The 26,628-nt window shown below is 45.5% G+C and overlaps 1 protein-coding gene across 1 annotated transcript in view; it reads left to right on the top strand.

Annotated features, from left to right (window-relative positions):
• Positions 1 to 26,628, top strand: part of adamtsl3 (ADAMTS-like 3) — a 192,066-nt gene that overhangs the window by 89,704 nt on the left and 75,734 nt on the right. Inside the window, 3 exon segments of the mRNA XM_005447818.2 lie at positions 2,065 to 2,192; positions 11,947 to 11,992; positions 14,390 to 14,626. Of these exon segments, the coding sequence (XP_005447875.2) occupies positions 2,065 to 2,192; positions 11,947 to 11,992; positions 14,390 to 14,626 (411 nt within the window).

Below are 26,628 nucleotides of genomic sequence, written 5' to 3'. Positions count from 1 at the left end.
AAGAGATCCTGTGAGAGAAAAGTTTTCAACCTAATCTTAAAAAAGCAGAGACGGCTTCTGTCTCCTGTGTTATCATACAAAACTCTGTATTGTCTCATAATTTAACAAATGTCACGGTCCTGGGTCGCTCACTCAGTGTTCATCACTGTTAGTGTTTTGGTTTCTGTTTTGTTCTCGGGTATTTCTTGAGTTCTAGTTCTTCGGTTTTGTTTGTTTACTGTAGGTTTAGTTCTGTCTTCATGCTTATTCTCTTGTCCCCCAGTCAGTCGTGTCTCATGTCACTCCTGTCCCCGTGGTTCCTGTGTTTCCTGTTTTATTTTGATAGTCCCTGGGGGTGTCCAAATTCAGGGTCCGCATCCTCCTGAGGACCCAGCCTTCGCGGTTTACGTGGGCCGGGTCCTTCGAAGATACAGAAAGCCGGAAGTGTGAGGCTGTGAAATGGGACGGTCTGGCCTTCAGATTTGCGTCACCGCTGTCTTTGTAGAGTTTAATAAACTCGGCCGTCTGCTCCTTGCTTCCTCAGTATAACAGGACACTGGAGTAAATTCTCGACTGTCTCACATTTCTGATTAATCAAGTTTCCCGTTTGACGTTTATTCAGTTGTGTGAAAACTAGAACTTTAATCTCAGCCAAACCGATTTACTCAGGAACAAATAAAACACTGAAAAAAGCCAAACAATAACATTTTTAAGTTATCTGAGTGACTTATATCATGTTTAACCTGAGTAGTAAAAGACCGCGGGGTCTGAAAACAATGTGCCGGGAGTTCGCTGTTCTCGCCCCGGCTAGCTATCCAGCTGGTGGGAAACAGACGTCTCCGAAAACATCGGAGCACTTTTGCAGATATGCGATGTCTTGATAAACGAGCTGATATTTGAAGTTTACACAGCTACATTCTCGCCTGAAAACATCTTTAAAGTTTATTTTGTGACCCAAAAAGAGTAATAAGAGTAAAATTATAACTAAGTAGCTGGCGCCATTGTTGGAAACAGGAATCGGCTGGGCAGCGCTATGAATTCTGGGATAGGTTGGGTCATAAAGGACACACCCGACCCATCCTTCAAATCTGGGGAAAAGGAGGATGCATTTGACGGCTGCATTTGGAGGAGTCTTCGAATTTGGACAGCCTTCATCGCGTCGCTGTGACGTAATCAGCCTCAGGAAGAATTTGGACCCCCCCCCGTTTTGCTTTTCCCCCGTCTCGTTACATCTGATTGGTCCCAGCCATGTTCCCACCCGTTCCCCATCCTGTCGTTCCCCTACCTGTGTGTTTTCCTTGGTCTCTGTCCCAGTTTAGCTCCCTAGTTTTCATGTTTCTAGTTTCTGGTTTAGTTTTCATGTTTTCATTGTGAAGTTTGTCCAGCAAATAAAGCTTTTTAAGTTTACTTGAGTGTCTTGAGTCCTGCCTGCTACACAGCAAACATGACAATAAAATATCTTTTCCCATTTAACTGCCTGTTCACCACTGGTGAAATGGTTTATTCAGTTTCACGTTTATTGCGTCTCATACTGGGAGTGTTGGTGCTCAGCTGTGCGGCGTCTGCATGAGCCGTTTCCTCTTCAGCTTCTTTCCTGAGACTTTGGGACTTTTTCTAGAGAGAGCTAAACTTCTGCTGCGTTGGCTCACTGTGGATATATTTGCTCTAACGCTGTAAAAAGAAATGATCTCTGCCAGCATGGCACACTTTCACTGTGTCCCTCTGAGCCTTTAAGCTTTTTTTAGCTTAAGCTTTATCAAGAATTTATCACTGAGTGTTTTCCACACCTCCTGGCACAGAACAGTAAATATACAGCCTGTGACGAGCTCTCCTCCAGCAGGTTTGTTGAATTTCCAGCAATCAGACAGGAATCTGACAGAAATGCAGACTGTGATAGAGCGATGTCTGACTGAGACTGATTCTCAGATCGCTGTGAGAACAGACGCTGGTGTTGCAGGAGCGTTTTGCTTTAGCAGGTGTTGGAAACCAACGAGGCACGCCCTCAGTCTTCTTACAAGCACAAAGCTTTGGTGTGAACGTGATTTAATACGCATGACCTTTGTCTTGCTGTTTGTCCTTCTTTAGGCATCCAGGATGACCCGCTCAGATGAGGACAGGGAAATCGGCTGGGATGCCTGGGGCACCTGGAGCGACTGCTCTCGAACCTGCGGGGGAGGAGCCTCCTACTCACTACGACGGTGCCTCAATGGAGGGTAATCCTCATTTACCATCTAACAAGACACAATGTGACAGCATCTTTGAAACGTGGAGCGACTTCATGGCAGAAATCTGATCATTAAAACAAGCAAAAGACCAAAATCAGCCTTCGGCGTGTGATGTGCGAGCAGAGCGGCTGCTCTCTGCTCAGGTTAATGAGACTGTTTAATGACTAAAACCTGTCAGACGGTCACAGATCTGCTCAACTCACACATTTATCATGCCATGAAATATTGAAGAGAGAATGGAAGGATTTCCACAAAGGCTGTGTCCTGCAGTGGATGTGTCACAGCTCTGAACTTCACCTGAATCTGCTAAAATGTAACCACACCGTGCAATCTGAAAATATTAAAAAACATCAAATAAAATAAGCAAACTAAGTTTAAAAATGAACAAGTGGGTCATAAACCCAAAGCCCAGTCTCCCGACTCAGTCACCTGTTTCTGTGGACTCGTGGCTCCTCCCACTCCTCCCACCATCATCTTTTTTCCCCCCAAATCTAAAGCTGTGACATCAAAAGTTGAGCTGACAGAGAGCAACAGTAATTATGATGTTGCAGCAAAACAAATAAAGCAGGGATATCCCATACGCTGTCAGTTTACTCTGATTGGTCGGCTGACCAGGTGGAGCTCAGGTGTTGGTTCCAGCCCTCTGAGAGCTGCAGGCTAACACAGCGCTAACCGCGGTGCAGTGCTGCCATCAGATATTTCATATATAAAAAATAACATAGTTACAGTATTCTTTGTTTGTGCTTGTTCGTAAGTAACATGCTGCCGCTGTCAGAAGGTGGCGATAACGCACCCAGAAGCTGTTTGCCAAACACCATCAAACAAGAAAAACAGCGTTCGTGGCACGGTGAGATTAGACACTCCTGCACAAACAGTGGCATGATTAATCCGAATCTACCACTACTTTTAATGGACCGATGGAAAGGTGGAGGAAGGAATCCCGACACCATGGATGTCAAACTTATTTCACATCGTGGGCCATCCACTGTGACCTCAAGTGGGCCAACCAGTCAAACGCCATTTTTCTGTGACTTCAAAAAAGTTTAACTACATATTTAATCTTAATGTAAGAAGTCTGTTTCTGCAGAACGCCTCAGTTTGTGTACGTCATAAAGCAATGCTGCTTTAGTAAACAGCAGAAATCAGCACGACTCTTTGGGCTCGTTTTTAAGATAAGATAACCTTTATTAGTCCCACGCGTGGGAAATTTGTTCCTTTTCCTGTGAAGTCTTTTTACTATAAAAAGTAAATAAATAAACAATGTAAGATTTCTAACATAGATGGTAAAACCAGGCCTCTGGCTTCATGTTTGACACCCTTGATCTACACTAGCATTAGCCACATTAGCTGCACAGCATGCTAACCCTGAGAGTTTTCCTGGAATGATCAGGGCTGCTTGAAGGTATCTCAGCCACAGGTTTTTCAAACTTTCTCTGAAAGCTATAAAAACTACTAAATGTAAGAAGCTAAACGTGGCACGTCCTGTGCCCAAAGTAAGCGTACAGAACCGGGAACGCAGCAGAAACTGTAAAGAAGCTTCCGATGGGAAAGACGGCTGGGAGCTGTGATGAAGTGCAGACCTCTGTGTGGACCGGAGCAGATGGATTCTGGGAAGTCTGCCTGGGCTGGTGTGTTCAGTGTCTTCCTCGCACCGATAAACGCAGCGAGTGTTTGAGTTGGAGTGTGTTTGCTGGGTTTAAAGCCCGCGGCCGCCTGTCAGTCTGTCTCTGCTCGGCCGTTTGTCGTGCAGCGTTCAGGAAGTCATCAGAGGCTGTCTGCGTCCTGCGGTATCGCTCTGCAGCCTCCCGGCGATGCATTTGTCTTCATTAAATCTGACTGCAGTGCTCTCACCCGTGCCGCTGCTGAAGCATCTGCTGCGTTCAACAACACACAGTAAATACACTCACAGTGGTGCTAAAACTTGCTAATTGACACTTTGTGGTTATGAGCTGAAAGGAAGAGCAAAAGAGAGATAAAAAAGGAGTAAATACACTATGCAAATGAGTCTTTGAGTTTCTTGTGAAAGGATTTGAAGGATGTATTTTCTCACATTTGTAGGTTTTCTGCTGTGGGCCGTGGAGTCACTGGAGCTGAGAGCCGGACGAGCATTGGACGTTTGGTTCTGCCTGTCTTAAAACTGCTCTTGATGTTTGGTGACAGACATGAAAACAGTAGTCAGAACCAATTATTCATGTTCATTCATGGTATTAATGAATAATGGGGGATGATGTTACGCAGCCTAGCTGGCAGCACACCTCGCCGTCTCAGTCAGAAATGGCAGGAAAGAAGACAGACAGTTAAATCCATGAATTATTGTCTTAAATCTTCAACATTAGTTACTGAGCGGCGTAATCATGCACCCTGCGCCTTGTTCGGCAGCAGTTTTGGATGCAAGCTCTCATCCAGTCCTGCTGAACTTCACTTCCTGTTCTGCTGTTCTCATACAGTCCTCCCCGCTGATGACGCTGATGTCAGAGCACAGTTTTATCACTCTGATTGAAGTCTGGCGTCCAGCCTTCATCTGTCTGTGGACTGATCGAGGTTGGAAAAGACTGAGGCCTCAATCACAGCTGCCGCCGTCTGGAAGTGATTGGAGCTTCTGATTTTTTCAGACTTCATCTGCATGACGAGATTCGTTCTCCGTTCGCTGCCGAACGTCAAGCAGCACGCCGGATGACGAGCTCAACCGCTGCGTCTGTGCAGCTAGTTTGACTTGTGGACATAATTAGTGAAGCCTTGAGTTAGTGTAGTGTGTGTGTGTGTGTGTGTGTGTGTGTGTGTGTGTTTATACCTGTTTAGACATCTTTGTGGGGACCAATAATTGGAAGTTTATCATATTTGTGGGGACCAAAATCCAATCCAGGTAATGTTGTCAGGTTTACAACTGGGTTATGGGTCTCATTGCTTTGCCTCCTCTAGTGCAGACTGTGCCTTTCTCCCTTTCGGGGGTCCAAAGACTCCCGCCCGCTCAGCCTGTTGTACAGCAGCAAACAGAGGACGCCCTCTGCCTGTCTGTCCCGCTGCTTTTTAGCTCTTTGATGATCAGAAACATGAAAGATTCTGCAGGTAAACGTAGACCGTTACCAAACTCACCACCAGGTTTGGGTTCAGATGTGAGCGTTTGCTTCTAAAAGTCTGATGTGGCAGAAATGAGCAGGTGTAAGGACTCGTGTGTTTGTATAAGGACAAAATTGCAGTGGCCGAATGACTTCATTAACCCATCTGTGCTCGGCCTGCAGGGTGCTGTCAGTCAGCCGGGGTGAGTACCTGCTAACTGCGAAGAGGGGCAAGTGACAAACTAACGGGCGTTTGTGAATGTGCTGGAACAACCTGATCCACTCTGGGCTGATAAGCACTTAAAAAGTGTTTCACTGCAATCACGGGCGTTTCACTCGTCTATTTTCTGCTGCTCCGCCAGGTCCAGGTCGCATTCTGAGCAGAGCTGCACGGACCTCCCTCACCACACCGCTGACTCCATTTCTTTCAGGGGTAGTAATAGGATTTCTCCACCACATCCTGCAGTTCATCTCAGAGATGAACTGCAGACACCTGCAGCTAGCATATGTGTGTGTCTGTGTGTGTGTGTGCAGAGAGATGCCCCCTCTCCCTGCACTCAGGGTCAGAACCTGAGGCAGAGCGTTTCTGGGTTGTGAAGATATGAAATGCACAAATGTTGTGAATGCTTTAGTGTGTCGTGTCTGAGGCGTGCATGTCCACAGTCAGCTGTTAGACCACCACTGGTTTGTGGCGTCTCTGTGTTTGCTGTCGTCATTTTTTTCCAACTTCACAGGAAAAAAAAAGTCTCCTCTGCATTGTGAACTTCGTTATTTCTATTTTACATTTTTATGTATGCAAGAAAATTAACATCCTCTGAAATTCGACGGTGAATGTGCTGAAAGCAGTTCCCATTAAAGGAGTCCTGCTGAGTTCGGTGCTCCTCACCAAAGCACTCTCTGCTATTAGAGGTCAGAAACTCCATTAGTGCCTGAATTATAGCCGGTGTTGAACGTGTAAAGGAGAAGGAAAAAACCCACATTTCCTTTCAGTTGATGTGTTATTGTGAGTTTATTATTCTCATCTCATCTCCTGACAGGCTGTAATATTACCTTCTCCTCAGTTTTCAGTTGGACACAAGAAGCCAAAATCATCACTTTTCTTTGTGCCAGCTGAACATTTCACACTGAAAGATGACAGAAAGCTCCGTTACGAGCTCTCAAAGGCATACCTGACATATTCAGAATACTTGTTATCATCAGTGTGACTTGAAAGTAGATGAATATCCTTCCTGTCATTATTATTTACTGCAAGTTTAACGCATACTCCACAGAAATGTCATTCTCGTGCTCTTTGTGTCATTAAGTTTCCTTTGAAGACTTTCAGAATAGAGTTGCAGATGAAAGGCGGTGACAAAGAGCCGTCACAGGAGTAATGTTCAAATAAAAAAGGATGATAAGACCTGCACGTATTTGCAGGACCCACGTGTGACTTTTGATAAAATTATGAAAAGTCCGTTGTGTGCACCTGCGGCTCCACGCTGTCGTCCAGGCTCCTCCTGCAGTAAAGACTCTGCTCAGAGATGTGCGATGACACATCAGCACACCTGCTGATTTCAGCTCCGTGTGGAGTTTTGACCTTTGGGGATGTGAGCGAGGATGCACGCACAAGCACGCACGGCACAGATGTGAGGAGGCTTTAAATGTAAGATTGAAATTTCAGGGCATTCCTGCAACTTTGCATCTTTGAAGACAGCTTCAAATGTAATATCCAAAATGACAAGAACAGAAGCTGACACATCTCATAACCTCATAACTTGTAGGAATTACCTGTGAAGTCCTGGACTGATACCGTACGGGTGTCTGAAAATACAGATTTGATGAAGCCGATATTGTACCATGCTGATATCTTTTTTCTCTTTTTTCTCCTCTTTGTACCAAGAAACCAACGAATTCTTCACTATAAAGAAGTGCGTGTTATGTGAAGCACGTTTCGCTACACTTTTGACGCTTTAAACGTCATCGTATGTGTGCACAGGCCAACGTGAAGTCAAAGACCAGTATAGATGTTTAGCTGTTGGTGCATCATTAAATATGTGATGCAGCTTCACGTTGGTTTAAAAAGCGTGCCGCGGTGTGTGAAACAGCGGCTGTTGCACTCGATGTGCAGGTGGTCATAAATGACCCTCATTAGGTTTTTACTCATGGAGAGCGCGTCCCAGGAAACATCTGGAAGTTTCTTGTCATTCCTTTGATCCCAGCACTGTTTCAGTGGAGGAGAACCACCTCACGTATCTGATTTGCTAACAACAGCAATCCAGAAGCCAGTATCACCTGTAATAAATGTTCTTAATTTTGTTCTTCCCCTCAGCTTCTGTCTCTGCACACAGGCGGCTTCCCTCCTCAGGTTATATAAAATAATCCAAACTGCCCGTCGTCCTCCGTTAAAGGACCTCCAGTTTCTTAATGTTCACGAGAGACTGAACCCTGGGAGATGTGATTCACTCATGCTGAGTTAAAAATATTCAAATACAGAAAAAAGCTTCTGAACTTGAGTTTACGTGTTCAGAACACTGTTGAACATTAATGTTGGGTCCTGCTGTAAATTCAGGAGGGCACTAATGGCTGTAAGCTGTAGGCATTCCACGTCCACGGACCGCTGCACACCCACACAGAGGTTGTCTCACCGTGGTTGAGTAGTCGATGCATTTCAGTGGGAGAAATCTATTAATTGGCTCATTAATATGGAGCCGTGGTCGGACGCTGTCCGTGCCGGGTGCAGCTGAACGGCTGCAGTGTGCTGCTCGGGCTCAGATCTGCACTGAAGAGCAGATTGGAGCAGAGCTGCTTTACCCCGGGATAAATGAGCTGCTACCAGTTTAGTCTAATGTTATTGTGAGTTAGCAGGACAAATGTGCATTTTACGGCTGTTAGCACACACCGAGAGACTGGGTGTTTTTTATTGTTGTTAACAAGGTGGAACAGATTTAACAGCATGTCCGCGCTGTCAAGGGAAAGGAGCGCTGCGCTATGGCACATTTCACACAGGGCTCAGGTTCAGGCTGCGTGTGCGTGTGCGTGTGTGTGTGTGTGTGTGTGCGTGTGTGTTTACTTTTTCGTGGCTTTGTGGCTCTGCCAGCTGGAGCTCAGTGAAGTGCTGAAATAGCTGCTGACTGAGTAAGGTATGCTGCAGGTGGTGTGTGCTATTACCTTACAGGTGTGTGTTTTGTGCATGACTGTAGTAATCTATTATTTTCATGCTGGATCTCAGGATCTCAGCGATGCCCCTGGAGGTCTGATCTGGAGCAAAGTTCAGGGTGAAAATGGACGAAACAAAGTGTGCATGACATGATGAACTGGAGTGTGTGGAGAGAAACGTGCCGGGCAGGAAAGATGAGAAAAACAAAACTGTGCACGTGTTTCTGTGACTGGCTGATAAAAACATTCAGCTTTACTGATTGGCACCAGAAATAGTGATGAGTCAAAAATGAAGCTGTGAAGTCCAACGATGCAGGATGAGGTTTGGCTATAGACTGTATATAAAGGATGGATACAGCCCCTGTGACATCACCCCCGGTGTGATTCTGAGTCTTTGGGGACTGACTGCTGCTGGCCTGAAGTGGACCTCAGAGGAGCTGCCCACTCAGGTTTCAGTGCTCACACTGAACTCCTCGTCACTCTGAGCCTGTTTTCATTTTAGACGAGTTGATTGAGTTTATGATTAAATGCCTCGGCGCGTAGGTGAACCCGGTGACAGGATGAAGGCTGATGTTTTTAGCCTTTTTTTAGCTTTCTGGAGACAAAAGGAGCACAAAGCTCTGCCCATGTCTGCTGCTCCATCATGACCATTGCAGCTAAACTGAAAATACTGCAGTTCCTGAGTGTAATATTATCACCACCACTCATCATTCCCATCGTTACCTCCACAGATGAAGCATAAATAGTTCCTCTGATGTCCACGTCAGGCCGATTCAGTCCCCGCAGGCTCGTCCAACAAGCAGAAATCAGCATGTTTACAGCCTGCTCAAAGCTTCATGGATGAAGTGATGGAGGTGTAAATGGTCGGTGTAACAGAGGATGCTTGGGAGTAGGTCAGATGGAGGCAGATGATCCGCAGTGGTGACCCGCTAAAGGGAGCAGCTGAAAGTAGGAGACGAATAAGAAAACAGCCTCATCCTGAGAACCGAAGGAAAAAAATCTTCACTTTGAACTTTTTTGTGATTTTCCTTCTTTTGGAGCTAAAAGAGGCCCCGAACACACAACATATCAGTGGAAAGCCCAGGAAGTCCTCTGTTTAGCACATCAGGACTTAGTAGGGTAGCTCGAATAAGTCTGTAGATATAGACCAAAAACTAACGCCCACTACAGAGAACATAACTGAACAGGCTGGTTCTCAGGAGGTTATGGCTGCTGTGAAGTTACTGTACTAACAGGCCGCACGGGAAGGCTGAGCTCCAGTTGTGGTGCAGACGGAAATTCAGGGATTTTATTGGATGTTACTGAGCACTGATTAGCAGGTATCTGTGTCTGAGTGATGCTCCCACACAGCCTGTGTGCACAGTGACAACCAAGATAGCTGATATACAGTCATATAAGCAGTGTTGGGCAAGTTACTTTGAAAAAGTAATTAATTATAGTTACTAGTTACTTCTTCAAAAGAATAACTGAGTTAGTAACTGAGTTACAAGATTCTAAAAGTAATTAATTACTTGAAAAGTAACTATTGCATTACTTTATAAAAAACATTTAACCCTGTGGGGTCCAGGGTACAATTGGCCATTTTTAACTACTTTTGATTTTCTCTCCACATTTTACCTTTAAAAACTGTTTACTTTGCCTTGTTTGGTATCATTCTTTTCAGCACAACCTCACGTGTCTGAATTTACAGTCATGTTTTCATGTTGACATACTGTATTAACACAGTTGATCTAAAATCAGACAAAAAACATAAAATCAGAGTAGAAACAGTTAAATTTTTACTGTAACAACCACAAACATCTTTAATGAATCATATTTCATAACTTCAAATATTAATTGTCAATTTTAAAATCCTATGCACAAGTTTTGCAAACAACAAAGTTATTTGCATCCATTTACCTTTTACCCTTTTTTAAAATAACCATTTCAAACTATTTACAGAACAATCAGCTGTTCTTCAATAAGATGTCACACAAATTATTTGTGCCGCTCCAAAAAAATCATTTCTGTCCACTATAAAGGAGAACATCACAGCCTGATACCCGCAGGTCTGACAGCAGCAGGTGTATCACTGCTGTTTCTACCTGGAGACAGCAGTCGCCTCATTGTTCTGACACACAACACAAAACTATCCACAACACTACACACTAACTACACAAGACAACACATTAACTACACACAACAAACACGCTAAACGTCACAAATCTCACATCTCAAAACTCTCTCTCTCTTTCTGCTCTCTCTCTCTCTCGCCGTCACTCCTAAAACTTCCCCTGTTTTGTTTTGGTTTTTTGCTCATAAGCAGAGAGTGCTTGCTAGCGCTAACGTGGCGAAACTATTGAGGAAAAAACGCCGCGTATATCTTGTTTATCATGACTCTGGTTTTACGTGGCCTATCACCTTGTTGCTTTGTCTTTAAGTGGTCACGTGATTGACTTACCATGACTACTTTATTCTTCCTCAGTCAAACAGCAGCACTCGATTGTTTTGCCCCCTGAGCTCCAGGTGTTGTGCTAGACAGCGATCGTGATTACCGTCCGCGGGAGCGCGCAGCTGCTTAAAGCTGCAGCGTCCAGATTACTTACAGCTACTTCCTGCAGCTGATATAAGATGCGGTAAGCTGAACACAGCTTCAACCGTCTGTTTGTTGAAAAATAGTAACGGACCGCGTTTCCTTGTTAGTAACTGTAACGGCGTTGTAACGATAGGAATAGTAATTAGTTAGATTACTTGTTACTGAAAAAAGTAACGCCGTTAGTAACGCCGTTACTTGTAACGCCGTTATTCCCATCACTGCATATAAGGTCACGTCTACCTTCACAAACTAACAACAGAGGAGCTGAAAGGCTTTGTTAACGGGAAGAAGCTGTCAGTGAGTCTGCAGCTGCTGCTGGGCCTTCTTTACCACAGCGTTGGTGTTGTGGGTCCAGGTGAGATCAGTGGAGATGTGGGAGCCCAGAAACCTGAATGTGGAGACTAATTCCACCCGTTTTATAATGAGAGGGGAGTGGACCTGCCTCCTGAAGTCCACGATGAGCTCCAGAGTTCTCCACCTCCGCCCTCTGTGCTGTCTCATTTCATCACGGTGGTGTCATCGGCATACTTGATGATGGCGTTGGTTGGTGTAGAGTCCCAGCTGAGAACACGGCCCTGTGGGCCTCCAGTGCTGAGTGACAGTGGGGGGGTTGTGTCCTTATTACAGCAGCTCCGCCGTCAGGATCATACAGAGAAACACGTCTGAGCGCGTGCTGCTGTCACTCCACAGTCAGCAGCGTCTTCACTGTGAGCTCTGTGTCCTTTAATGAACCGAGTGAGTCAGTAATTAGGAGATTATTGTCTCGTTACACCAAAATCTCTGCGCTCCAGTGGAACGATCACCAGGAGGTGGAAAATTAGAAAAAAATGACCCAGATTTTTATCTGATTATAAAAATAATATTTGGCAACTCACCCGACTGATGATGGGAAACGGTGCATGGCTCGCTGTTTTTAAAGCTTTTGATGTGTTTTGGTTTTAATCACTAAATCGTTTTTTCTGACCTTGTTTTACAGAAGCTGTGAAGGAAAAAATATCCGCTACAGAACCTGCAGTAACACGGTGAGTCTGAGTGGGTTTAAGGTGGTCCAGACGATGGAAGTATCTTCTGTTGTGCTGTAAACCAGCGGTCCCCAACCCCCGGGCCACGGGCCGGTACCGGTCTGTGAGCCGTTTGGTACCAGACCGCAAGAGTTGAGGCTCGGGTGTGAAATTTATGGTTTTCAGGGTTTTTATCGTTAACTCGGTTTCCCTGGGTCTTTCCCGTGTTGTAGCTGTGTGTCTTATTTTGAAAGATATATTTCCGTGTTACCATAGCGACCAGAGAGCATTATGGGGCAGAGAGGAGGATGTTGCTCTCAATGTTGTTGGACGCTGCTAATAAAGTTAAAGTTTGTTGTATTTATCCGCAACACCTCAAAGGCCGGTCCGTGACAATATTGTCTGTGGAGCAACAAAGGTTGGGTACCGCAGGTGTAGAGAGAGCTTTATCGCAGCCTCAGAGATGGAGGCGAGGAGCTGAGGTGGTTCCACATCTGCCTCCTAGTCAAAGTGTTTCAGGCTTGTCCAGCTGGCGGAGACCCTGGAGATGCTGGAGAGATTATGTCCGTCAGTTTGGAGTGTGAGCCCAGAAAGAGCTCTGAGCTTCTCTGCCCAGACGCAGTTTAACAGAGGAATGAATCATGCCCAGCCGCTCTCCCACATGAGCCAGGACCTTTCTCCCTGCTCAAAGGGAGGTTTTCCTTCCCACTGTTGCCAAAGCGTCTGCTCACAGATTGTCGTCTGGAGTTGGAGGGTCTTAACCTTACGAAATAAAGCTCCTTGAGATGACGCTCGTTGTAAGTTGGTGATACATGACCATGACGGGGGCTTCACCTTCCAGTTCAGCTCTTTCTCCACCACAGTGGTGCAGCACTGATCTGCCTATCATGTTCACGCTCCACTTTCCTGTCCCTCATCAGGAAGATCTTCCTCACTTGGGGCACCGGCTCCTCCAACCAGGAGGGAACAGAGACTCTCAGACTTTTGGGCGCGCGCTCTGCTTCACACTCAGCTGTTAAACTCAGAACAGTAAATTCACAGAAGTCTCCTCGACTCAGCGCGGCGTCTTGTTGACCTCGCGCTGCGATGACAGATGGGAGATGCAGCTTAGATTTTAATTTCATCCCTGTCACTTGGTTCCTCCTCTGCACCGTCTGCCTGTCCTCCTCTTACTGCCTGTCGATGTTGCCGTTCCGGTCGTCAGCTGGCTGGCTTCGGCGTGATCAGCTGCTGTAAACGAAGGAACAAGAAAAAACAGAAAAACAAAGAGCAGAAGTCTCCTGACCAGCACGCCCAGAGATGGCACGGCTAAAAAACTCCCCAGGAATAATCTGAACAGACCAAACACACATTTGGTGTGAGTCTGAATGTGTGTGCGTATCCTCCTCTACTTCCTGTTTATCCATGAAAACTGTCATATGATCTATAAGCTAATGGCAACACCACAAACAGATCCAGCCTGCTGAAATAACCGCTTCTCGCCATTTTTAATCCGAGGAAAACCGGCCTTATTTCTCTTGTTCCCCACTGAAGTGTTTTAGTCTGGATCCAGTGGGAAGCATTCCCGGGATCATTTCTATCCCGTCTCTCAGCTTCACGCGTTGAGGCTAAGTCTGTGTGAGCCGGAGCTCCGGCTGAAGGATACGAGCCGTGGCAGAGTGTGACTGAGTGGAGCCGATGTGTCACACCGGATTTGTCCAGTTCTCCGTCACATCTGTGGATATTTGAGTCATTAAAGGGAAACAACAGCCTTAAACTCAGCTGAAGCCTCTCCCAGCACATTCGACCCTCGTCATAGAAAAGTTTAAAGCACAAAGACCAAACCCAGAATAAACTGGCGTCACAGGAAAGCGTGGTGCATCTTAAAAATGAGTAGTGATATTCTTTATATCATCTGAAAAAAGGAGGAGGCGGTTGCAGGGAGGCTGATGGCCTATCACTCAGTGATGTGGAGCTGATAGTGAGCGGTAACCAGCCATGGGAAGCTGCTGTCAGGCTTCACGGCTCTGTGGAGTGTCTGAATTGTGTTAAACCAGCGATCTCTGCTCTGCCGTCACAGACTCCCTGCTGTGAGTTTCTGCTGGTGCCAGAAAATACCTGCTTCCTCCAGCTGTTTGATCATCTGCTGAAGTTTTTAATCTCTTCCACAGGCTGGAAATGCAAAAGTAAAATGTTTGCTCCTGAGGAAAACCTCTAAAACTGTGCGGCCTTCAGGGCTCACCGTGGCCAGCCCAGAGATGTAATCTCTCCAGCGTGTCCTGGGTCTGCCCCAGGGCCTCATTCCTTCTTTAGAAACAGAAAATATAAAAACCAACTGAATTAGGAGGCAAAATATGAATTTCTGTCAGTCGTTGCGTGAAAAAACGAGATGAGTTTATAAAGAATTATTGTGGTGACACTTTCGTCTCCTCTCCTCAGGACTGCCCTGCAGAGTCGGGGGATTTCCGGGCCCAGCAGTGTTCAGCTCACAATGACATCAAGTACCAGGGCGTCACGTACGAGTGGGTCCCAGCGCCGTATGACCCCACCACCCCCTGCGCTCTGCGCTGCCAGGCTAAAGGCCGAGGCCTCACTGTGGAACTGGCCCCGAAGGTGCTGGACGGGACTCGGTGCCGGACGGACGCCTTTGACATGTGCATCAGCGGAGTGTGTCAGGTAAGGGACGCCATGAGAAATCCATCCTGCCACTGCTGGCATGAGTAGACATTACTGAACGTGGGCACGGAGCGCTCCCTCCTTTCTCTGCTCTCATTTTTTGCAGTTTTTATATTTAATAAAAGTGAACGTGGAAGTGCAGCTTTTATGTTCTCGGGTTACGGTAAGTATTGCTGCGTTGTGTTGAAGCCCTCACACAGGTTTGTGTTCATGATGTTGAAGTGCCGATAATGATGCCTTTGCACATCCATAACTCAAAGTGAGCACACTCTCAGGTCATTGAACGCACCCCGATCGGCTCTACGGAAACCAAAAAGCTACAAAATGAGTTTACAGACAGAGCCACTGCGACGTCACTGCATAAGATCCTCAAAATAGGCGTAAAAACTGGAGCTATAACTTCCTGGCTTGTCTCTTATTACAATTAACCGCACAGCAGCCGTATTATTGGTCAGACAGTTGCATTAAAATTACAGCACAGGTCTAGCAGACAGCTGTTAGCTACAGCTGTGCCTGCACATCTGTCAGAGTGCCAAAATCAAACAGGTGAGTTAATGAAATGTTTGCTAGGACATGAACTATGGAGACCACAGAGCCGTTTGTTCCTGCTGTAAGGTTCGAGGGCTTACCGTTGGAGTCTGTGGGAACTGCTCACTGCTGGAGCCTGCCTCAAGTGGATATGAGAGGAACTGCAGGTCTCAGTGTTTTCCACACCGCCTTCTTTTTCCAGCCTGGGAGGTTGCCAGTTGGAGTCAGCCCCGGGAAATAAAGTGCTGTCCCACATTTAATTGACACATCTGTCCACCCTTCCTGGCTCTCTGTGGAGTTTGTAGCTCTGTAATAACATCAGCCCGATCCGTTTTGCTTCCAATAAACAAGAGCCAGAATTGTGTTTGACACTCGAGTTCACTTGAGGTCGTGTTTTTGGCGTGCCTCTTCTACATTTTGGCCTCATTAGTCCAGTTTGGTCCCAGTTAAACTGTGATGATCCATCGCAGGTTCACAATGAAATAATGAAAGCCCTGAGACGTCAGAATCACCCAGAGTGGATTATATACGGCGTGCTTTCACTCCTCGGCCGGCGGCTTGATTAGAGACTCTAACTGCTTGACAGGAGCGTCGCATGTATCACACCTGACAGACGCGTTTCCAGAACAGCCATTTGTGTAGTGAGTCTTTGGATGGCGGCAGGCAGCGGTGCCGTAAATCTATCATGACGAGCTGAGAAACAGAACTGATGAGCTTTGGACGGCTTGTTATTTTTCATTTTCTTGTTATCGGCACTTTGGCTGCATTTCATGGTGCATGAACACGGAAACACCGAACAGCAATTTCACTCTCCAGCCAACAGTTAATTAGTTAAATTTAACTCAGCCTCTGAAGTGTGGCAGTAAACATGTTAGAAGCACTGGACTGTAAGCCGTGAACAGAGCGCACCGGTACGCTCGCTCATTAACAGCACACAGTGTCTGCACACTGCCCAGCTCCGGATCTCCTCACTGCTCACTGTGAAATGTCAAAAATGTTTAAAGGGGAAATTTAGGAACTCACAGTTTGGTTATTTGACCTAAATATATATATTACATATCAGTGAGTGACTGCGGGGGCTGGTTCAGGAACCTTCTCCCTACAGAGCACATTTAGCTCGGGGATGTTGGTGTGTTTCCTCTTCACTGACTGAAGTCCTGACATTAGAGTTTTCTGCTGTAATCCAGACGTCAGTATTCGCTCAATGACAGCGAGCTGTCCTGGCCCAGACGCATTAAAACACATCCAGATGACACCACACCACCATCAGGTTTCATGAAGAGCACGCCATCCGTCTGGTCTCATCTATCCACTGAAAACATGCATCACACAGCCTCCTGGTTCAGCCGTATGATGAGGGCAGCGTTTTTCCCTGCCGTGCACACTGCTGTTGTTGTCCTGATGATGATTCATGCACATGAATATCAGTCAGCGTTAGGGCTCATCCAGTATGAAAGGTGGTTGGTTGGACGATGAGATGTCTCTGAGACAGGGCAGGAGATTGTTCAACATCATCTTGGAGAGCAAGAGGAATCCTGAGGAAGGGAGAAGATCACAAGTGCAGATCTGTAGGAACTACAGTGGGATGAAGCTAGCTTCAGAGAGTTGTTGAAGAAGAGCGGTGGTGATCAGTGAGCAGCAGGACGGCTTCATGCTGAGAAAGTGGTTTCCAGATGTGATTGTTCTGAGAGGGCAGATGTTGGTCAGGTCTTTGTGGATCTGTGAGGAAGTCAGGAGTGGCAGAGAAGGATGTGAAGGTGGTGAAGGACATGTATGAGAAGGTGTGCGGTAGGAGCGACAGATGGGATGAAGGTGGTGGTGGGATTAGAGAGCTCTGTCTTGTTTGCAGCGGTGATGGAAAGGCTGACAGACGAGGTCAGGCAGGAGGAGCAGGCGGACTATGACGTTTGCAGATGACCTTGTGATCTGTAGTGAGAGTAAGGAGCAGGTGGAGGAGAGGCTGGAAAGGTGGAGGTATGCTCTGGAGAGAAGAGGAGCAGCAAGACAGAATAGACGTGTGTGAATGAGAGGGAAACAGGTGGGAAGGTGAAGATTAGAGGTAGTGAAGGTGGATGCGGTTAAAAACCATCCACAGAGAGCGCAGGCAGGGCGGAGCAGGTGGAGACGAGTGTCAGGAGTGATCTGTGACAGAAGGAGAGGAGCAGGCCTGAAAGGGAAGGTTTACAAGATGGTAGTGAGAGCTGCTGTGATGGTTTGGAGACAGTGGAGGTCGAGCTGAAGGTGTTCAGAGCTCCTCTGGTGAGCAGGATGAGGGTTTCCACATGTGCAGAGGCGGGAGGATGGAGGTATCGGACAAAGGAAGATGAAGATGGAGCTGCCAGGCAGGAAGAGGAGAGGAAGACCTCAGAGGAGGTTCATGGATGTAGTAAAGGAGGACATCCAGAGGGTCGGTGTGACAGAGGAGGATGCTGGGACAGGAGGAGGTGGAGGCAGATGATTCGCTGTGGTTTATGCAGAGCTCCAGAGGGTTTATCAAAGTTTTTGTGCAGCTGTAAGCTCCACCGAACTGCTGACAAAATCCTTAAAGAGTAAGTTTCTCTTAATGAGACGAGCGACTTCTCCCAACTTCACATTTTTGACTCAAACTAAATGTGTCGAGACAAAAACAAGAGAACAACACTGAAAGAAAAAGCGAGAGGAGCGCTGACAACGAGTAAAGACAAAAGTGGAAAATTGTGACAGGAGGAGCAAACAACAGAGGGAAAAGGGTTATTTCCTCTGGGCTGCTGCAACAACAGCCAGTATAACGAGCTATACCGCTCTCATCAAATCCAATAACACGCCCGCTTATACAAATCCAGCTGCGTGCATCACACTGCACCTGCGACCGCGCTGCTCTGTGGATGGAAAAGGCCGACACATTCACAGACCGACACTTGAAATCACACATTATCCTTTAATGGTGTCTTTATACACAAGTCGTAAGAGGCTTTCTCCATCCGCAGCTGTCGTCCTGATATTTCAGCCTGTATTTACTCCGAGGAGAAGCTGTCCTCCTCCCTCTCTGCTCCGCTCGCCTCCATTCAGCAAACGCAAAGATACATAAACACTGTGAAGTGGCTTCAGGGTAACGGAGCAATTAGGACACGAAATGAAAATGTTCAGTGTTTATATGCAGTAGTTTAATATCAACAGAAGGTTTCAGTGTTTAGATCTGAGGCTGTTGTTTCCCGGCCGCTGTGCCAGAACCGCTCATAAACTTCAACGCAAGTTCCTTCTGATGTGACACAGTGTGTGTGTGTGTGTGTGTGTGTGTGTGTGTGTGTTTGTTCCCATCATTTAAACAAAGCCTTTTATATTTTCCTGAAATGACACATTTTGATTTTAAAGACTGAGAAAGTCTTAATGACGAGTGACGTGTGACCCTTAAACTGGGGATCTGCTGTTGGCCCGATTTAAACTTTTGTTCTCACTGTGAGAATCAGTTTAGGCAGAGATGACATCTGGATTAAAATGGAGTCTTCTAAAAGATTAAACACACGTTAAAGCATCAGAAAAACTTTTCATTTTCCAGGAAGCTTTGAAAACATGAACAAATCCAGTTAGACGTAGAACAGCAGATAAATAACTCTTTAACTCTCCTGTACAGAGATGGGATAGAGAGACAAAAACTCAAACTATGAGAGAAGACAAAACTAATTACATATAAACACACCGGGAGTTAGAGAGGTGAGTGCATCATGGGAATCCCCAAGCAGCCTGAGACTATGTGTCTCAGGCTGAATCCTGAGACACATAGTCTCCCTTAGCAGTGTAGCTAAGGGAGGATTCAGGGTCACCTGGTCCAGCCCTAACTATATGCTTTAGCAAAAAGGAAAGTTTGAAGCCTAATCTTGAAAGTAGAGATAGTGTCTGTCTCCTGAATCCAAACTGGAAGCTGGTTCCACAGAAGAGGGGCCTGAAAACTGAAGGCTCTGCCTCCCATTCTACTTTTAAATACTCTAGGAACAACAAGTAGGCCTGCAGTGCGAGAGCGAAGTGCTCTAATAGGGTGATATGGTACTACAAGGTCATTAAGATAAGATGGGGCCTGATTATTTAAGACCTTGTATGTGAGGAGCAGGATTTTGAATTCTGGATTTAACAGGAAGCCAATGAAGGGAAGCCAAAACAGGAGAAATCTGCTCTCTCTCTCTAGTCCCTGTCAGGACTCTTGCTGCAGCATTTTGGATTAACTGAAGGCTTTTCAGGGAGTTTTTAGGACATCCTGATAATAATGAATTACAGTAGTCCAGCCTGGAAGTAATAAATGCATGAACGAGTGTTTCAATCACAGACAGGAGGATTTGCACGTCTGTGCAGTTTAAGCACATCATTTCCAATTGTTTTGTTTCTGTTTTCAAGACTGTATTAAATGAGCAACCAACCAAATGGTCAGTGACCAGCTGACCTGAGTTGGTTTCTTCTCCTATCAGCTGGTTTCAGACCTTCAGATGCGTCATTGATGGAGGAGGACTGTTGTTTCTGTGATGCAGCTTTACTCAGCATGTACGTCCAGTAGGTGAAGAAACAGCTGATTAAAGATAAGGCCATCAGCACGCTATAAAACCGGCTGCCATGGCGATAAAAATCAGCAGAGAGTTCATGCTCCAAGCAGCTGGATGTGAAATGACTCTGAAACTGCAGTTTTTCAGAGACGCCGTGATGCTGATGTCCTGCAGCGACTAACGCTTCAGATTCTGCGTTAGCAGAAAAGCACCACTCGTTTCTGATTAGGACTAATCAAATCAACAGTAATCCTCACACGCGAGGACCCGCTCACGCCCGCACTGCAGCGTCGGCCTGAATGAATGAAATTAAATGCCAGTTTGCACTGATTATGGTGCCAACAGAAATTTGAGTTCTCTGATAACAGTTTGTCACCTGAAGAGAAGATGAAGTATTTGCACAACCCTGACGTTCCTTAGGTGCACTAATCTGACATTTTGTGGCACACACTGGAGATTAGACGCCTCTAATCCTCAGAATTACACCCCAGCTCAGTCACTGACAGCCTGATGCCTTCCTGGGATTTTCTCAGCTGCACACTCCAAAGCAGAACACCAATTCCCAGTTTCATAGTTTTACTGTGAGTTACGATGAATCTATCAGACGCTGAGTTAAACCACGTGGGTTTCCTAAAGCCGAAGGAGGTTCTAAGATTTGGTTTGTGAAATGAAAAAGGTCATCTCACAGCAGAAAACAGTGCTGTTGGAAGGATGTGACATGTGCCAATGATGTGTAATTTCCTTGATTGTTGAACTCAGTTCAGCTGAAAACAGCATCTCTGAAAAGCCCTTTGTCTATTTTCAGAGGTTTTCTCGTAAAGACACAATTTTATACCCTCATCATGTGTAATCACTGCTCTCCACACTTTCCCTTTCACCGTCTTACGTGTGTGATGTGTGCAGGGCTGACATTTCTGTACAAAACACAATCTTAACTCACTAAAGGCAAAACATCAAAGAGTATTTTCTGCTTGTATGGAGGACCAGAAATGCCAGAATTATGAGCCAAGACGTGAGCTGATGCACTAAATCCAGATGCCATTGAACGCATCCTACCATCCATCTGTCCTCTGACCTGTGCTGCTTTAATCCTGGACGTCTCTTTTATGCTGGTGCCTCAGTCGTCCAGCAGAGGCACCTGGTGTCTGTCAACCATTCACAGCTCAGTGCACACTTTACATGGCTGCTGCAATTTTATATTGAAACAGAAAAGGAGAGTAAAGGCAAAGGGAGCTGAATTTAATGCCATTTCCGTCACGGCCGGGATGGCCGATGTGTTTGAGGTGTGGACCCAAAAGCAGACACGGGAGAGAAAGCAAAGTGTAACCAAAGGTGAGGCGAGAAACTAAACTAAACCTAAACATGAACACCGTGACGTGGAACGTGAATCTGAACAACAGCATGAAAACTAACAGGACACGAGACAAACAGACGACACAACACTGAACAGAGGGAGACAGAGGACTTAAAGGGTAATGAGGGAAACACAGCAAAACTAAACACACTGAACATGGACACAAGACTTTCAAAATAAAACCGGAAACATGGAGAGACGTAAACTGAGACACACAAGCGTGACATGAGAGACAGAAGAGGGAAACCGAGGCACAGGGAACAGGAGAAGGAGGGAAGGAGACATGACAGACTGAGGAAACATACGTGGATACAGGTGACAGACAGGAGAACACGAGGACAGAGACAGGGGGGACCCACATAGACAAGGACACAACACATGACAAACTTGAAAACAAGGAGACATGGATGATAACATAAACTAGAATAATAATACTAGAACTGAACTTTATCTCAATAAGCAATCAAAATAATGTACCTTGTGGATTTTCTTTTCCTGCCTTTACTTCTGTTGTTTGATTAAAAATGTCTTCTGTGAATGTAGACCCATGTGGTGTCTGCGTTAGGGTCCTATTTTGAAATATGTAATTTTGGTCTACAGCTACTTCCATACGTACCCCGTTGTTTAGCTTGCAGGACGGTGTACACGGCAGTCCAGCAGGAGAACGGCCGCAAGACAGAAAAAAGATCAACAATACAAGAAAAAATAGGAAGGTGCATTAAGTCAAGACTGAGTCTGTTAGAGGAGACGGGAGTGGGTGTAATTATTTCATTTTATTCTTCATCTTCAGCCTAGATTTTTTTCCCCACAATAATTTTCATGTCTGCTTTTGGAGTTTTCCTGCTTCCACGGCTGTTACTGTGGAGGAGTCTTTGTGCTGCTTCCTCTTTCATCTTCTCTGCACTAAAACTCCTCTTTTATAAGCACTAAAACATATTCAGGGCACAGCTCGAAACACTGAAATCCCAAATGATCCAGCCTAACAACATCAACCTGAAAACTCGACAACATGGTCTGTGTGAGGAGCGAACATGTGGTTCAAGAATATGGAAATGCTTATATATGGACTCCTATATGTCGTATATTTTTAGCCTGCTGATAGCAGCAAACTTTATAAATCTTTGACTCCAGCGTGTATGTGGAAAGCTGAGACAGCAGGAACTGAAAAACACAGGTTAGATTTATCAATATTAGCATGGACATAGCCTCAGTGTCAGGAAATGTCCCTACTGGGAAGCTGTTCGGCCAGAATCCAGATAGGAAAAGAAATGAGCTTGTTTCCTCCGGGCTGAAAAGTTCTCCTCTCCTCCACAAACTTCACCTGCCAGGATGTGAAAGGCTGTTTCCAAAGAGACAGCATTCACTCAGACTGCTTCAGGTACATCATTAAACTGAAAATAATAATGAGGCCAGACGCACTCAGTCACGCAGGTAGACGGGCAGTCATGGGAGGCGGATGATGGATGCGTGCTCTAATGGCAGCTGCTGCTAGACCCGGCGTGCTGAGAGGCCACCGGGCATGCCGGGTACTAACGGTGATGGAGGGAGTGTGGAGCAGTGAGTGGTGGCGCGGCTCTGAAGCGGGAAGTTTGTCAGTGACGGAATGAGGCCAGTCCCTGCTCTGCTGCATGTAGTTTATGTAGATTAATAATACACCACACGTATACACGGAGACCAGAAAACAAGTCGGATCCCAGGAAGCTGCAGTGCATCGTGGTGTCTGTCACTGTGTTTGTCTCCCCGTCACACTTTGTCACCTCGATAATCCTCGGCTTACAGGGTCTCTGCGTTTGCTTTAAACAGGCGTTTGTGTTCAGCGTGAAAGTACCAGTTTATTCCGTATGCCTCATAACGACACATCCGCTTCCAGTTTCCACATTTCCTGCAGCTGGCAAAGTCACAACGATGTCCAAAAAGTCAGAACCATACAGAGCAGAGCAGCATAAATCAATTCAATATTTATTTTTATTTATTTATTTTAGCAAGTAAGAAACTTCATGGTGGACAGACAAAGCGTACGCCCCCACAGAATTTACAGTAGGAATGGGTAACGTTTAGGTTTTATCCGATACCGGTGCCAAATCGGTACTTTTTAAACGGTGCCGGTGCTTAAACGGTGCTTGAACCGGTGCTTAAAGAATGGAGAACACAAACTTTGTCCAAAAACCTCTCATGTTCAGCTGTTTTTTTGTAAAAGGATAACAATGTTAGCCTTTTCTGCAGCTATAGGGCATATATGGTCTCACTCTTGGCTGGAAGCAGTGCTTAAACAATGGAAAAAACACAAACTTTGTCCAAAAACCTCTCATGTTTAACTGTTTTCCACTTTTTCTTTGGTCATTTTAGCCTTTTTGGCCAGGGGGGAGTATCTGCCATCAAACAAGAAGACAGCCGCATGTAACTACGACGGTGTTTGCTAGTTCACCTTACATGCATTAATGTAATAACGTGGTTAGCGTACTCAACGTTAATTACACACGAACAACATGAAGCTACTCACGCAGAGGAGAACGGCTGCTGCTGCCATCATCATCCTCATCATTTCTGCTACACTGACAGGGCTAGGGGCCAGGACTCTCCTCTTCGGGTTTTTGGGGGATGTTGCTAACTCCGGGTCCGATAACAGGCACCACACCCGCAGTAGATGTGCTCGGTGTGAGGTCTCGCAGAAAGCTATCAAACACGGCGCATTTCTCGGCTTTTAAAAAAACGCTATGCGTCGCCAGGTGTTTCATCAGATTTGAGGTGTTACCTCCTTTGACAGTATCACAGTATCAGCTTAAAGCACTTGTTGCAGGCTGCTGAGTTTGCGTCTTTTGCTGTGAAGTACAGCCAGACTTTTGACCGCTTCGCCTTGGGCATTTTTAATCTGTAGCTCTGCTCTAAAAGAACGTACGTACCTGGACCCGCCTACTATCCTCGGAAATGTAAAATGATTGGCTAGAATCAGAATCAGAATCAGAATACTTTCCCCTGGGGGAAATTATTTTTTGTTATAGTGCTCCATTATAAACCAACATTGGTAAATGGTAAATGGCCTGTATTTATTTAGCGCTTTTCTAGTCCCTAAGGACCCCAAAGCGCTTTACACATCCAGTCATTCACCCATTCACACACACATTCACACACTGGTGATGGCAAGCTATGTTGTAGCCACAGCCACCCTGGGGCGCACTGACAGAGGCGAGGCTGCCGGACACTGGCGCCACCGGGCCCTCTGACCACCACCAGTAGGCAATGGGTGAAGTGTCTTGCCCAAGGACACAACGACCGAGACTGTCCGAGCCGGGGCTCGAACCTGCGACCTTCCGATTAACATTAACATTAACAAAACAGACAACACGCTAACTAAGAATAGTACAATATACATATATACATATACATAAGTCACACAATAATAAATAGCTGGAAAGAAACATGTAGTTGTAGCAGTAACCAGTGTGTTAAGTGGATGCGTTGTACAGGGAGATGGCCTCAGGCAGGAATGATTTCCTGTGTCGTTCAGTGGTGCTTTTCGGTAATCCAAAGTGTATGACATCTCAGGAAAAAAAAGCACCGAAATAAAGCACGGAAATGTGCGCTGCTTTTCGGTCTGGTTACTGCTGTTTATATCAGAACCGGATACCGGTAACCATCGCTAGTTTGCAGAGTGATGCTATGTACATAATTTACACCAAGCAGGTGTGACATTCTGACCGCTGATGAGAATAACACCGATTATCACTTCATCGCTGCACCTGTTAGTAGGCGTGCTATATCAGGGAGGAAGTGAACATTTTGTCCTCAAAGCTGATATCACAGCAGTATCAACACCACGCCATCTTAACTCTGCAGGCCGGGTGTGTGTGTGTCGCAGTGTGATGGTTTGGGGGATGTTCTGCTGGGTCCTGCATCTATGTGGATGTGACTCTGACACGTCCCACCAACCTCAGGACTGTTGCAGGCCGTGTACTCCCTTTCATGAAAATGGTGCTCCCTGATGGCTGTGGTCTCTTCAGCAGGATAATGCACTGATAATCCACAGCATGTCTTTATCCTGTCTTCCTTCTCTCACCCCAACCGGTCGCAGCAGATGGCCCCGCCCCTCCCTGAGCCTGGTTCTGCCGGAGGTTTCTTCCTGTTAAAAGGGAGTTTTTCCTTCCCACTGTCGCCAAAGTGCTTGCTCATAGGGGGTCATATGATTGTTGGGTTTTTCTCTGTATGTATTATTATAGGGTCTACCTTATGTTAAGGTTCTGATATTGAGGCGGAATCCAAAAATAATAACCACTGATCCGGGCTGGTGCAATTAGACGGAGATTTTAATGTACACACATGCGGAGTCCAACACTGTGCAGATTCAGCGTTGAACTATCTTACAATAGTCAGAACAAAGACTTTATAGGGTTGGGGGTGATACTGCTCCCCCCCCTTCTGTTGCCAAGCAGACTCAATACAGCATACGTCAATCCAAAACCACAAATGTTCAGTTAACAACTTTTAACATAGTTTTAAAAAAGAACATTGTCTCAGGCTCGAACCCAGGTGCTTCCTGTCACCATCCTGCCCAGGCTTATCTTCTGGAACATCAGGTCCACGTTCTGCACAAACCGTCACTCATGCAGGCACAACTTTGCAGTTGCAAGCAAAACATAATTAACCTCTTACCTATATAAATGAGTCTATCTAATATGTGTGTGTATGTGGGTGTGTGTGTGCTGTCCTTTATTTCACCTCTCAGCTCCCCAGCTAGACCTTGTAACCTTTCCACTAGACAGAAGGCCAGCCCGTACACAACTGAAACTATGTGTGTGTATGTGTGTAATAATCTTGACTGATATATAAAATATATAAAACAAATGTTTCAATCTAATACAAAGCTTAATCAAAGATAAATGCATCAAAGATGATAATAGCATCATCCAAACTGCTCCTCAGAATTACTTGCACTGAGACTGTGCTTTCGGTTTCACTTCTGCAGAAGCATGCAGTTTCCTGTCTTATTTTGAGGATACTCAGCGTTAGGCCTTTTCTTTCACAATGCAGTCTGCCCATAAACTTTTAAGATTATAGATTCAAAAGCATTTACGGTTATAGATTCAACTCAACAGTTTGAAGTGGTTATAACTGGACCTGTAATAAAGGCTGATATGATACCAATATGTTTGAACATTTGAATGCAATATCAATATTAATAATTAATGGAATAGTAATAATGATCATAAAAATAGCAGCAAAACATTCCTACTCTTTACAATTACAATATAAAGCACCTTGAGGCGACTGTTGTTGTGATTTGGCGCTGTGTAAATAAAACTACTCAAAATATTTTTATTGAGTGATTTTGGATACAGTTTACAAAGAAAAAAAGAAAAGGGAAACACAAAAACTGGTTACACTGAACACAGAACTTCTCATGTTGGTTAAAAAAAAGGAAAACGTGCAACGAAACTTTTCAGACTTTCCACTGAAGCCACTAAGTCATACTTACTTTGATATAATTCGGAAAGCAGATTTTAAACATCTGATATCTCAGTTTGTCAAGTGCTTTACAATCCCAGTTGATTCTGATCGAATTAAGAAAACATGGGCTGAAGACCTCGGTGTTCCTCTGTCTGAGGACCAATGGTCAA

Source organism: Oreochromis niloticus, linkage group LG1 (assembly GCF_001858045.2).
Source record: "Oreochromis niloticus isolate F11D_XX linkage group LG1, O_niloticus_UMD_NMBU, whole genome shotgun sequence".
In the NCBI taxonomy this organism is placed as follows: Eukaryota; Metazoa; Chordata; class Actinopteri; order Cichliformes; family Cichlidae; genus Oreochromis; species Oreochromis niloticus.
Note: the sequence above shows the minus strand (reverse complement) of the source record. Positions and strands in the feature narration are given on the sequence as shown.